This window comes from Mustela erminea, chromosome 7, assembly GCF_009829155.1.
Source record: "Mustela erminea isolate mMusErm1 chromosome 7, mMusErm1.Pri, whole genome shotgun sequence".
Taxonomy (NCBI): domain Eukaryota; kingdom Metazoa; phylum Chordata; class Mammalia; order Carnivora; family Mustelidae; genus Mustela; species Mustela erminea.
The window spans coordinates 75,835,070-75,848,838 of record NC_045620.1 but is presented as its reverse complement, the minus strand read 5'-3'; the positions used below and the strand labels follow the sequence as shown (position 1 = coordinate 75,848,838).

The 13,769-nt window shown below is 37.0% G+C and overlaps 1 protein-coding gene across 4 annotated transcripts in view; it reads left to right on the top strand.

Annotated features, from left to right (window-relative positions):
• The window catches only part of EFEMP1 (EGF containing fibulin extracellular matrix protein 1), a 60,814-nt gene extending 47,353 nt beyond the window's left edge, over positions 1-13,461 (top strand). For 3 of the 4 annotated variants that reach the window (XM_032352173.1, XM_032352176.1, XM_032352175.1), the window contains exons 7-11: positions 839-958; positions 2,074-2,193; positions 6,196-6,319; positions 6,404-6,599; positions 11,075-12,685. In XM_032352173.1, coding sequence (XP_032208064.1) covers positions 839-958; positions 2,074-2,193; positions 6,196-6,319; positions 6,404-6,599; positions 11,075-11,236 — 722 coding nt within the window. In that variant the 3' untranslated portion in view covers positions 11,237-12,685. Of the gene's footprint in view, positions 1-838; positions 959-2,073; positions 2,194-6,195; positions 6,320-6,403; positions 6,600-11,074; positions 12,686-13,255 lie in introns of those variants that run through there. The other variant, XM_032352177.1, reaches the window with a different exon arrangement.
• Positions 13,462-13,769: the final 308 nt, after the last annotated feature.

Sequence of the window (13,769 nt, the reverse complement as noted above, 5' to 3'; positions counted from 1 at the left end):
ACAATAACCAATCTGTTTCTTAAAACACATCAAGATGTGAATGGAAAACTTTGTTGGTGTTAGTTATCCTCTGTGGGTGTATCAAAGATATAAAAAACTACAGATCAATTGATATACACACACTAATTAGTCAACAGTGTGTGATATAAATGCTGAAGGTGCCAATGGGTTATTGTAAGTCCAAGTACATAAATTTTCACTGAAAGTGCATCTGATTTTTTACATGCTGCTTCTCCCCTTTCAGAATGCAGTGTCATAGCACACAGTTTTAGGATTGGCATGACATGGAAAGAATCTAGTGCAGGAAAAATGCCTTTTCACAATATTTTCAGTGCCTTAGAGCATTGCAAAACTCTGTATGGGTCTCAACGGCTTATGTTATAATTGTAATGGAATTTAACAGAACCCATTTAAAAAGTAATAAATAGCACAGATAAATCTTCACCACAGCATGCTGAGAGACTGTATCAATATGAATGTCTTCTATCAATTATTTATAGACTTGGCACTTTGCATCTGAACAACAATAAAAAGAAAATAGATACTGGAATGTATATTTATTAGAATCATTAAATTCTTTTGGAAAGATTCATCAAACACAAAACTAACTGTCATTCCCAGAAATAAATATTCTGGTATTTCTAAAAGAAGTACATGACAGACGTTTGAAGTTATTCCAACAAATATGAAACCTGAGTGGATATTCTCCAGTGAGCTTCTGCAGGGCAAAGAATCCAACCCAGGAATCATTCACTTATCATTAGATGACATAAGTACAAAAAAGCAAGGATATGTTTTAAGACATAGATATATAAATGTATATAATGTTTCCTTTCAGATATAAATGAATGTGATGCTAGCAATCAATGTGCTCAGCAATGCTACAACATTCTCGGCTCATTCATCTGTCAGTGCAATCAAGGATATGAGCTGAGCAGTGACAGACTTAACTGTGAAGGTAAAATATTTTCCAAATAATTTGTAATAACAGTTCAATCTGTATAATTGCTGTTGCTTTATCCAATTTTGTACCTGTTTATGAAAACAAATTTTTCACCATGGAAATTCTATTTTAAGATCCAGATAATTAAGTTCAATTATAAAATTGCCTTTTTAGCATGTTATAAAGTGAAAGGAGAAGGAACAAAATAACTGAAGTATTAGATGTAGGCTGAGTCTAATAATTAGAGGGGGTGTTCCAGTGTCTTGTTTCTCAAAGTGATCTGATGGCCAGCGGCACTGACACCTCCTTGTCTCTACTTGGGAGAAATACAGATGTCAGGCCCCAGACCAGACCTACTGAGTCAGATGCTGCATTTAACAAGAATGCCAGGTGGCTGGTATGCACATTTAAATTTGAAGAGAGGTAATCACATGTCAAAAACGTTAGAATATGAACCAAGAGGCCTGTCCTCTAGCCTTCCTCCTGCCACTGTGTGACTTAGACACATTTCTTAAGTTGCCTCGGTTTCACTTTTCACATGAGTAAAAAGAGGACCATTTAATTGGAAGGATGACCTTCAGAGTCCATTGCCCATGCATGTTCCACTGTGCAATTCAGAAGGCATAAGACATCCTGAGGGGTATGCCATTGACACTTGAGGTCTCTGACTTCCTCCCAGCTTTACTTGGGGCCACGAAGGTCATACCCCACCCAGGGAGGCCTCATATCATGCCACTATACTGAAAACCAAAAGGGACTGGCTCTGGACAGCTGCCTCTGCACATCTGAGCAAACTACAAGGACATCACCAATTGAGAAATGCAAAGCATTCTTCCCCTTAATTCTCAATTCATTCAGTCTGCTCAGTTGGTATGGTTAGGTCCAAGATTTGCCAAACATTCATCAGTGATTGACTAAAACTGATGGTAAAAAAACTCTTTGTGTGGTGAAGTTCTCAAGGAAATGAGCTGATATTATAGAATTTTCCCTCAAGCATCTTACAAAGTATTATATTTCTGTTTTTGAGTTTGCAGTATTTTTACCGTCTTACTTTATCTTTAAAATTATTACCAAAGTAGTGACCTGTTAGTTTTTCAACTCTGTGTCCCTGCTCTTGTCTGATTCCATAGACATTGATGAATGCAGAACCTCAAGCTACCTGTGTCAGTATCAGTGTGTCAATGAACCTGGGAAATTCTCATGTATGTGCCCCCAGGGATACCAAGTGGTGAGAAGTAGAACCTGTCAGGGTGAGTTTATTGTTTTCATATCTGTTAAGTGTTCATTTTTAACCAGTAAAAGCAGGGAGAAACTTTTAAGATTCTCTACCATAGACTTTCATTTTTTCTCTCTTGAATAAAATCTGAGGTCTTTTTCCTTTGTTCATATTTCAATATGCACATCTCTTAAAAAGGGAATTATTCAGTTAACACTGACTTTTTAAAAGATTTATTTATGTATTTATTTGAGAGAGAGTGCGCACGCGCAAGCATGAGAAGGGGGAGGGTCAGAGGGAGAAGCAGACTTCCTGCGGAGCAGGGAGCCCTATGCAGGACTCTATCCCAGGACTCCAGGATCATGACCCAAGCCAAAGGCGGTCGCTTAACCAACTGAGCCACCAGGCACCTCAACACTGACTTCTTAAAACTTAAAGTAATTGTTTTTCTTTCTTAAGGTACAAAAAATTTTAATAAAATATTGATACCTCTTCTATATAGCCTACATAATCTCTATCATATACATCTTCTAATCACCTGACCAAAAAGATTAAATTATTAAAATATTTCACCATGAGTTTGAGTCTAGAGAATAAAATTAATATGTGGGTTAGACAAGCCTCAAAGCGGTCTCATACCCTCTAAAACACCAAGATTATAAACTGGGTAGTAATTTAGGTGCTGAGAAAATCAGCCTCATGTGTATTTAAATGTGCATAAATTCTTCACCAAAAAACTATTGATCCAAAAATAGCTAATATCCTAGGGTCCAGTTTTAAAATAAACATTCAGGTGGTCTTCATACCTACATACCTCAATGCTACATGTAGTTTCAAATTTTTTTAACAGGGAAAATTCTGCTCAGATAAAATCAAAAGTATAGTTAATCCTAGAAAAGCTAGAATAGACACTTACATTTACATACAGCAGTGAAAGAGTGGGGAAAATGACTGAACTTGAAGACAGAAAATTTTTTTTTTGAGTCCTAGCTGTACCACCTTCTAGCTGTATAATCTTGAACAAATTATCAAACAGCTCTAAGCCTCAGCTTTCTCATTTGGAAAAGGGAGTTGTGAGCATGAAATGAGATAACATACATAAAAATTATTTGTAAACTATAAAGCCTTATAATCCAAGGTGTTTTCATAAAACTTACTTAGCAACACAAGTGATTAGTAGCAAATCTGCCCTAGAAAGTCCCCTTTAATCAGAACTGAGAAAAGACATAACAATGGTAGTAAAATCCTTTAAGAAAGGAAAAAATCAAGGAAAGGAGACACTAGGGATTCTCAGTCTATAATTTTACAGGAGAATATTAACTCAGAGAAACACCCAGGACCTGGGATTTTATAGTATGCATATGATCATTCAACTAGACTCCAACCACTAAGTATGAGCATAATCAGAACACACACAATGAACACCTTTATACCCCTTTCCAGGGTCCTAGACACTCTAATGCTAATTGTGGAAAAACATTGCATTCCAGTGATTTTATTTTCTGAGACTGAAACCTTTAAAATGAATATTACATGGAGGAAGATATTAGCCAATGGTATATCTTAACCCGTTTCCCTGGAGTCCTTCAAATAAATGTCTCTGTGTTTCTGATCATTAGTGGATTTGGTACTCCACAAAAGACAGAAATAAATTAACATACAGTAGAATCTTACCTGCCTACTCTATGTGTATGGAAACATATCCATTACAATTAAAGGAGTAAAATGCACTGGAATTGCAAATAAGGGATTCATGAGTGTCATATCTTGAAGCTATGCAGCTCCAGAATGTTTAGTTAAGCAAAAACATTTTTATGAGAGAGACTTAACATTCTTTTAAGGTACAAAGCAATTGGTTTTCTCCACTAAAATTATCTCTTCCCAAACTCATTCATAGACTAAAGTAAAACCAAAAGGCTTAGTTTGAGGATGAAATAACTGTGCTCATTTCCACAACCTTGCAAAAATGAAAACTCTGTGTGTTTGGGTGGAAGGGGGGCACAGAGAAGGAGACAGAGAAACAGAGACAGAGAATATACATACACACAGATGCACATTCATAAAATATTTTAATACTATTGATAATTCCTGAAAAACATTCCAGAAGGATTAAGGTATTGATTATGCCAGGCTCTAAATTAATGGAAGTAATGAATGAAATTATTACATAACGTTTCCTTTTGCCATTCCTGGTCTCTATGTCACAAACCAGTCCTAGTTTAACTTGTAGCTAACAGCATCTTTATTCTTCAGAGAAGTCAAGAATATTGAAAGGACAAGTCAATTACGCTTTCTTCTAAGGGATCTAAATTCTTTCTTTAGCCATAGCCAGTCCAAAAGAAGACACTTTGTATAACTGACCCTTGGAAACTCTTGGAAATTTTCCAGTCTCCTCTTAGGTTCCAGATAGCTTTGGCCAGTTTGGAAACTAAAAGAATTTTTTTTTTTCCTCTGAAGAAAAGGCATGGAATTATTTTCATTTAGATGTACTACCTTACAGTGGAAAGATGCCTGTTACTACCTGTTTGAACTTGAGCCACTTACTTAACCCTTATTTGTTTTTCCTCCATGTCAAGTAGAGAATATATCTCTCTCACCTATGTCTACATGATTTGTGTGAAGAGCAACTTAGTTCATTTCATATTTCTTAAAAGCCAGGTGCCCCTGTGTGCATTAGTGCTCGGTGGTAAGGGGATGTAAAGATGGATACCATAGTCCTGCCCTAAAGGGGTTTATAAGCTAATGAGAAGGTTAAGACAAACATGCAGATTTCAATAATGTAAAGAAGAGAGCAATAAAGGCCCCCCCAAAAAGAACATGGGGTATGAGAATTCTGATAGGAAAAACAGATTTAACCCCAGCAGCTAGCCCTTTTCTGGCTTGCAGCAGGGATTGGGTAAATCACTTATGAAATGAGTAAATAAATGAACGAAAGTGTCTGGTTAACTGAAGCAGAAAGATTCAGAAAAGCCTTATAATGGATAAAATTTAAATCATTATTCAAATGTAAAGGGAGGTAGACATAGCCAGGGATGTGAATATTAATATAGTTTTCATTGTTGCTGTTGTAATAGTAAATATAATGGCTATAATATTTATAGTAAATATAATAGTGGAAGTGTTCTCTCAGATGTCATCTGGAGGCTCCTAATTCCCAAGTCCCAAACCAGTCTGTATCCAGCCTGGCCTTCTCACAGCCCTCTTTTTCTGGGACTCTCTCCCTTCCTGGCTTACTCGCACTGCCTTTTCCTGGCTTGCCTCTCACCACAGCCCCTTCTTTAATTCACCTTCTTCCACACTGTCTCTAAATAGCTATGCCACCCAAGGTGCAACAGATCCAGACAGATTCAGGTTGTATGGAGGATCTGGGCTAAGTTTAATGTGCTTTTAGACGTGAGACTGAATAGGACCTGAGTTAGTTGCATTTAATTGAGGACAGATGTAGCTGAGTCATTCCGAGCAGATTTGTGTATATGTATCATTTTATGATCTTTTTATCAAGCACCTGTTGTTCAACTGTTGAATTCAAAAGCCAGACATTAGCCATTGACAGACCTTATATAAAAGTGAAAGACAACAATTCTTGCCCTTGGGAGATTATAATTTAGTTAAGAATATAGATATGGCAATTGTTAATTTTAAGATAAAATGGACTTAAATAAGAGATGGATAAGTGCACTGAATGATTAGAATAAATTCTGCCTGGAGGGTTAGAAGGCTGAGGAAGGAAGAGGCTTCTCAATTTGGCCTTGAAGTGTGCTGGTTAGATGAGATTTTTATCATTAGGGTGGGGAGGGCCTTCTCACTGGCAAAGCAGCAAGCAAAACCAAAGGAGAGGGCATTTGACTGACTCAGGAGCTTCCCAGAAAGGTAGAGCCTAGAGGTGTGGTTTTGGTAAGCAAGGCATGCGGGTGGAGACTTGATGCTCTGGGACTAGATTACACGGCCCAAGGGCAGCACAGCACAAGAAGTGAAGCTGCGAAGTATTATACAATTTTCTCACATCAGTAAATTCTTTAATCTTATGTGTTTACAGACATAAACGAGTGTGAGACCACAAATGAATGTCGGGAAGATGAAATGTGTTGGAATTACCATGGTGGCTTCCGTTGTTACCCGCGAAATCCTTGTCAAGATCCCTACGTTCTAACATCAGAGAAGTAAGAAAAATCAGAGCTTTTGAAAGTGAGAAGCTTCTGATCTTACCACACTAAACTGGGAAATACTTTGGTTTTTCTCCGCAGCCGATGTGTTTGCCCAGTCTCAAGTGCGGTGTGCCGAGAACTTCCCCAGTCTATAGTCTACAAGTACATGAGCATCCGATCGGATAGGTCTGTGCCATCAGACATCTTCCAGATACAGGCCACGACCATTTATGCCAACACCATCAATACTTTTCGGATTAAATCTGGAAATGAAAATGGAGAGTTCTACCTAAGAGTGAGTAGTACCCTGAGGGCAGCCGTAGCTGTTGGAACAGGTGCAAGTTTGCTGTGGTTTGGCAGTATTCACTTGGAAGGAAAGCTAACATTTAAGGAGTTTGTGTAAGATCTTCCTGTGTGCATTATCTCACTGGATCCTCCTGGTAACACTGTCAGATAGATACTGATACTTCTTCTCCATTTTTGCAGAACAGTGAGACACATATTTAGTAGCTTCTCTAAAGTCACTCAGATATCAAGTTGAAGGCTCTAATGGAGTTGTGTGTGACCAGTAGAACACAAGCCTACACACATACATACACACTCCAAATAGATACCGCAAATCAGTGATAGTTCTTTCATTGTACATAGAAAAAAATAATGCCTGGAGAGCTTTTCAAAAACCATAAATTCCTTGTTGTTACATCTGTAAGATGATTTACATTCACAAAAAAACCGAATCCTAGAAGCCTCTGAGCAATGACCCCAACCCCCGGCACCAAATATGCCAATAGTTGCAGCCTTCTTGCAAACTTCCAGGCAGACAATGTGAGGTCACCTTTGAATTTTCCATTTCTTTCATTGCCTATATGAAATCTTTCTCTCAATTCTGCCATTTCTTTCTTCATGGTTATCTTTGCTTCCCCTTGCCCCTGCCTCTCTTCCTTTAAACTGGCTCTTGTACCCCCTCATCCCTCTAAGGGCTTCCAAGCAGATCTCCCTGACTCCAGTGCCTCAGCCTTCCAGGCCCCAGGCAACATCTCAGCAAGGTCATTTTAGGTGAAAATCCTGACATATTTTAAATAGGGCTCACCACTTCATGTGCAAATGATGGCACCCCACCAAGCAGTTTGCAGGGTTCCGGTAACTGTTTCACGCTAAGGATGTTATTCATCAAGTTATAATTTTCTCAAAACTCCTTTGGGCACTCTTCATTTTTAATCAAATTTTAAAGCCAATATTTCATTTTAAGAACATGAAAAATAAATTGGGAAATTCATCCTTGTGGTAAAGTTTACAGATTTTTAATGTTTACATGTTTATCCCATTCTTTGATATATTAAGTTCCCTTCCAACTCCAGAATTATGTGATTCTGCTTCTTTGCCAGTAAATTAGAAATGATTAATTTCTCATGACCAACTTCTGAAGAGAAAAATCCAACCCAAAATTTATTACTGTTCTTTTTTTCTAATAGCTAAGAATAAACTTCTTTAACATTTGATGCTTTAAATTTGAGGTATACTAGATATTTGTAAGAAGTTTACTCTAAATGAATTTGATGCAGTTCAGATAATGCCAGTTTAATAATTCTAGCCCAAACAAATAACATTATTTGTAACCCATAGCAATAAAATAGGTTCATCTCAAAATCTTTTTTAAAAAGTTTTCCACTTTGAACTTTTAGCTATTATTTAAGAAAATAAAATTACTAGCATAATCAACAAACAGTTAAGCAAAGTTCCAGCATTTTATTTTCCTTGCAATAAACATAGCACTTTTAAAAGTTTTATGATTCCTATCAGTGCATTAATCGACTAGATATTTTCAAGTATAAATTCTCACAGTGTTTTTCTCACATAAAATCTTTTTTTTCCATGAATGATATAAAACTTTGGCAATTTTGCTAATCCCAGAGTTAAATATTAAGTTATTTGAAATAAAAAGTCACTTTAAGATTATTTCTTATCACATAATTGAAGAAGTAGTTGGGTTAAATCCTACAAAATTTTTCTACTGAAAATCCACTTGTGTAGAGGGTATTTGATGCATTAAAATCAATAATCAGACCTTAATTAAGCTCCTACTGTATGCTCAGTCCCATGTCAGGTGCATGTAATATATATTTCCTTACTTTAAAGAGCTTTAAATATTACATGTGGCAAAAGTTTACATCTATGGGGGGGGAAGGAGGTAATTTTGTGTTTGTTTAATTCCATGGTCCAAGACATCAAAGAATTAATGTTGGCTGAACAGTTAAAGAATGTTTCTTGATGGTCATGATACTGGACATGATCTTTGAAGGATCTATAGAATATAGGATTTTATTTATATTCCTTTTAGGAGAATACTGAGAAAACCTTTCTCCTTAGAAAAGAGGATATAGTGTAAAGAAGTAGTCCATAAAACTGAAGGTAGAATACCATTCTCCCCATCCGTCCCACCCAGTATCTATGCCTTATTGAGCCTATTTTCTTGTATGGTCTACAGTGTGGGTATAATGAGAGCAGACTGTTCACTCTTCTATACTCATCCCAAGGAATATACCTGGCACAGAGCAGTTGTTCAAAAAATATTTTTAAATGAATGAATTAATTCAACTAGTGCCTTCAAGGTATTACTATTACCTTCAAGGGTCAAGCACCATGCTGGGTCCTAGAGATAAAACAGTGAATAAAACCAAGCCAATCCCTGTCCCAGTGGAGCTCATGGCCAAGACACTGAGCAAGTGCTCTCAAGTATGCTGAATATTACAATTGTTGCAAGTATTCATGAGTGCCTACCCAGTCAACTGCTAAGAAGATAGAAGCAGTCCAGAACCCTCTGAAAAAGTGGACTTAAGCTGAAGACCAGCAGTTGAAGACTAGCAAATGGAAGGAGTAAAAAGCAGTCCAGTTGGTCTGAAACTCCTGAGTACTGCCTGTGGAGTCGCTTGAGAGGATCCTGGAGAGATGAGCAGGGTGCAGATCACAGAATACCTTAAAGATCATATTAAGGTTTCAGGTAGAGGAATGGCTGTCATATTGTCATGTTAAAAAATGATGCCTGGCTACACTGCAGAGCCTGGATTGGAGTGGGACAAGAATAGAAATGAAGAGATCAGTTAGTAGTTCAAGAGAATGGGGTACTACAGCAGTAGCAGTGAGTCCAAAAACAGTGGAGAGATTTATGAAGATACAGGAAGAACTACATGACTTGGTGAATCATTGGCTATGGTGAGGTGGAGGAAGAGGAGGCACCAAGATAGCACCAAAGCAACATAAGTTTCTGTTGTAAGCAACAGTAAATGATCATGGAGCCATTTATTAAGATAGGGAAGAAGGAGCCAGTATAGAGAGGAAAGTGAGTTCAGTCTGGACATCCTTTCAGCTTGGACCCTTCTTTTAAGTAGGTGGCCTCACCTCCTACTCTCCTGAAACAGCTGAGGCCAAGAGACATGAATTACCTGAACTTTCCACTCATCCCCTACAAATTTAGGTTCATGTGTCCTCCTTCTTACCTTCTCCCTTGAGTTTTCCAAAGATGAGGTTTTACTTCTGTCAATCAAGGCTAATTCACCACCTATATTCTTGCTTCCATCTCCTCTAGAACTTTGTTCCATCAAACTCCCATCTACCTCCTACGTATTCAACTTGCCTCCCCCTACATGTTTCCCTCTCTCTCCTCTCCCTTCCCACCCAAGTTTCCTAAAACAAAGCCTATAAACACAGTGTTTGAATTCTTACTTCCTAGTCACCCTTCAATCTTCTGTTCACATTACCCTACTGAAGTTGCTCTGAAAAAAGCCACCAATAACATCCATACTGCCGCCTCCAGAGAGCATTTTTCAGTTCCAGTCTCCTTCAGCCTTACTATTCTTTTGGATACTGCTGGCCATTCGTCTGTATCCCACTGCATCATCTGTTTCTTCTCAGCTTCCCTCAATGGCTTCTTCTCTGCCCACTCCTTAAATAGTGGCTTCTCCTAGTTCCAGTCTTACCACATATACATTTTCTCCCCTGGTTTAAATGTCCACCCATTGGACATTAACTGTTAAATCCTAACCCACTGTCTGTACCCCTGCTTTCCTCTGGCATTCAGATTCACACATCTGCTTGCCTGCCTGCCTGCCTGCTCCTCCAATTTACCTACTCTCCAGTACCCATTACATTCTTCATCAAAATGAATGAGTTTCTCCTGAACATACTTCTTTATAAAACTTCCAATTATATTTGGTGACTTTCCTCAGACATTAAAAAGTCTCCCCTCAATGCTTCAAGTTTCCTCCTCTTTTTCCCTTTGTGTGTCTTCTTTATGTATATCCTACATAACCTCATGTATCTTAGCATTTGCTATGTTCTATTGAAATTAACTATTTACATATTTACATTTCTTTGGCTACTAGAATGTAAACAAATGCATAATGCTAAGAAGTGAAAGGTAATAACATTCTTTACTTGTTCAAAAAAATTATCAGATTTTCACCTGAACTACAGTCTTTATAAAGGCTGGTACTACTCAATAAAAGTGAAGAGAAACATTAACAGAGAGGGATGAACAGAAAACACAGAACTATCAAGAAAGCAGGTCCCAGGACCATGGAACTAATGACTATGTGTGGACAAGGGGGAAAGAACCAAGAAAGGTCAAAACCAAGAAGGAATTAAGTAGTGACTTTTATCCTACCCTCAAAATTCTTCCCCTAATTCTTATAGGACTTGGTATACTCTTAAATAATAGAAACTTCAGTTCAAGAAAAATTATTCTCTCCCTCCCTCTTTTTTCTTTTATTTTAGCAAACAAGTCCTGTAAGTGCAATGCTTGTGCTGGTGAAGTCGCTATCAGGACCAAGAGAATATATCGTGGACCTGGAGATGCTAACCGTGAACAGTATAGGAACCTTCCGCACAAGCTCAGTGTTAAGATTGACAATAATAGTGGGGCCATTTTCATTTTAGTCTTTTCAAAGAGTCCACTATAGGCACTTAAATCAGCCAAAGAATATTGTTACCATAAAGCACTATTTTATTTATAGACGTATCTAGTACATCTACATCTATATGCTGTACACTCACCAGTAATTCAAACAATTACACCATGGTATAAAGTGGGCATTTAATCTGTAAAGATTCAAAATTTGTCTTTATTACTGTATATAAATTAGACATTAATCCACTAAACTGGTCTTCTTCAAGAGAGCTAAGCATACCCTAGCCAATGAAACTTGGATTCTTTTCTGTCAAAGTGGATCAAAGCAATGATTATCTTCTGTGGTGCGTAAGGAAACTTAGCACAGCTCCACTGACAGTCTCATAAGGAGGCAACCATCGTAACACTGAACAGCATGCAAGTTCAAGAATGAATTTTTTAACTGCTTTTTAAGAAAATGGAAAAAGTCAATAAAGATATATTTCTTTAGAAAATGAGGATCTACCATATTTGTGTTGTTTTTATTTTCATTATCAGTCTAAACACAGTTGTTTATTACTTACTTAGTAATAAACAATTATTGTATATTTGCTCGTTTCTGTTGAATATTTTAAATTTGGTCAGAAATTTTTTATTGTGAATGTGAACAAAACAGTAAGCAAAATTCCCAAAGTGAATAAGTTATCCATAGAACAATTATTATACTGAGACATCACAGAGGGATAAGAAAACAAATCATTTTAAAACTATATTGGAGTTGACCTGAAGAAGCAAATTCAATGTATTTGTCAGTTCAAGCTGCTGTAATAAAATACTATAGACTGGGTGACTCATAAATGACAGAAATTTATTTCTTCCAGCCTAGAGGCTGGAAGTCTAAGATCAAAGTTCCAGCATGGTCACGTTCTGATGAGAGCTGTCCTCCGGGTTGCAGACTTGTTTGTATATTCACATGCTAGAAAGAGAGTGAGAGGGTTCTCTTGAAGTCCGTTTTGTAAGAGTACTAATCTCATTGATGAGGGCTCCACCCTTATGACCTAATTACCTCTCAAAGGCCTCAACTTGTAATGCTATCACATTGGAAGTTAGGATTTCAGCATTCGGGGAGGACAAAAAGCTCAATGTATAACACTCAGTAAATGTAAGTACATCCCTGAATTCAGGTCTTCCACAAGATGTAGAGCAAAATGAAGAATAGGTATTAATAGGTATTGTACTGAGGAAACTTTAGCTTCTGAATAAAATTAAAACTCTAGAGATTCACTTATAACTAAAATTCTCATCTTTATATGTGAGGCTCACAGAGGAAGAAAATGAGAATGGTTCTTATTCTTAGCATCCACAGTGACCGTGAACTAAAGCAAACCGCCCTCCCTCTGAATTCAAAGGAAAGGTTTTATGTATTATTTGTTTAAAGTGTAACTGCTTCACTTTGATGTATCATATTTTTAAATAAAAATAAATATTCTTTTAGAGGATCACTCTATCTTTGGAGGTTTTTTTAAGTGTAACCAGTAACAGTCAATATCATTTTGTCTGGGGAAAAAAATTAATTATAGCTGCTAGAACAAGAACATCCATTTGGTTTTTTTCTAATAGATAATCTAGGAGATAAGGGAGGAGGAAAGACTGCTAAAATCATACCACAAGAAGGGTGCAGCCAATTTTCTCTTATATCCGGTTTCAAAACACATATGAGTAACCTCTGACACCCAGGCAAGCTCAGCCCTGAAACAGGTGTTTCTCAAAGTGTTGACTAAATGTGCAGTAGTTGTCAGAAAGTCAGTTCACCAAGAAATCAAGAAACAAAACACAAACTTCTTATGTGAACAGGGGATGGGCTTTTGTTAAAGGGGCATAGAAACGGAGATGAGAGAACAGGTCTGGCCAAGAGCCATACAAAGAAGCAGAATGAACAGCAGCCTCAACACAGCAGGGCTGGTGAGGGCGTTCCCGTCACTCCTTCCACATGAGTACTTGCAGTCCAGATAAATTAAGGCTTGATCTAAACTTCTCTGTTCTTAATCAGTCTATTGATTTTTCTACAGATAGACACAGTTCTCAAATCAGTGATGGGAATGGAGAGAGTTTAAAAAGAAAGTCTAAGACCTCTAATAACTTTCACTTTTAAGTAAGAAGACAGTTTCTTATCTATAACTCTACAAAGGATTATAGAAGAAGAAACAGAAATTTCTCTGAAATATTTATGTATAAGCCCTGGCCCTCCACCCCCACTTCTAAGCATTCATATAATATTGTAGAATTACATATTACTCTTATATAATTATATCCTATATATAATGGAATAATATATTTGATATTAAATGTTATGTAAATATATAAGTAAATAAATTATTTCTGTTTTATGTAATTAAGATATAAAACATGTTATAATATATAAGAATTTTTAAACTGCATTTTTATAATAATATTAAATTAATTAATAGATAGATAGATACAGAAATCATTAACTGCAGGGGCACCTGCCTGGGGCAGTCGGTTAAGCATCCAACTCTTGGTTTCAGCTCAGGTCATGATCTCAGTCCCATGTTGTGAGACTGA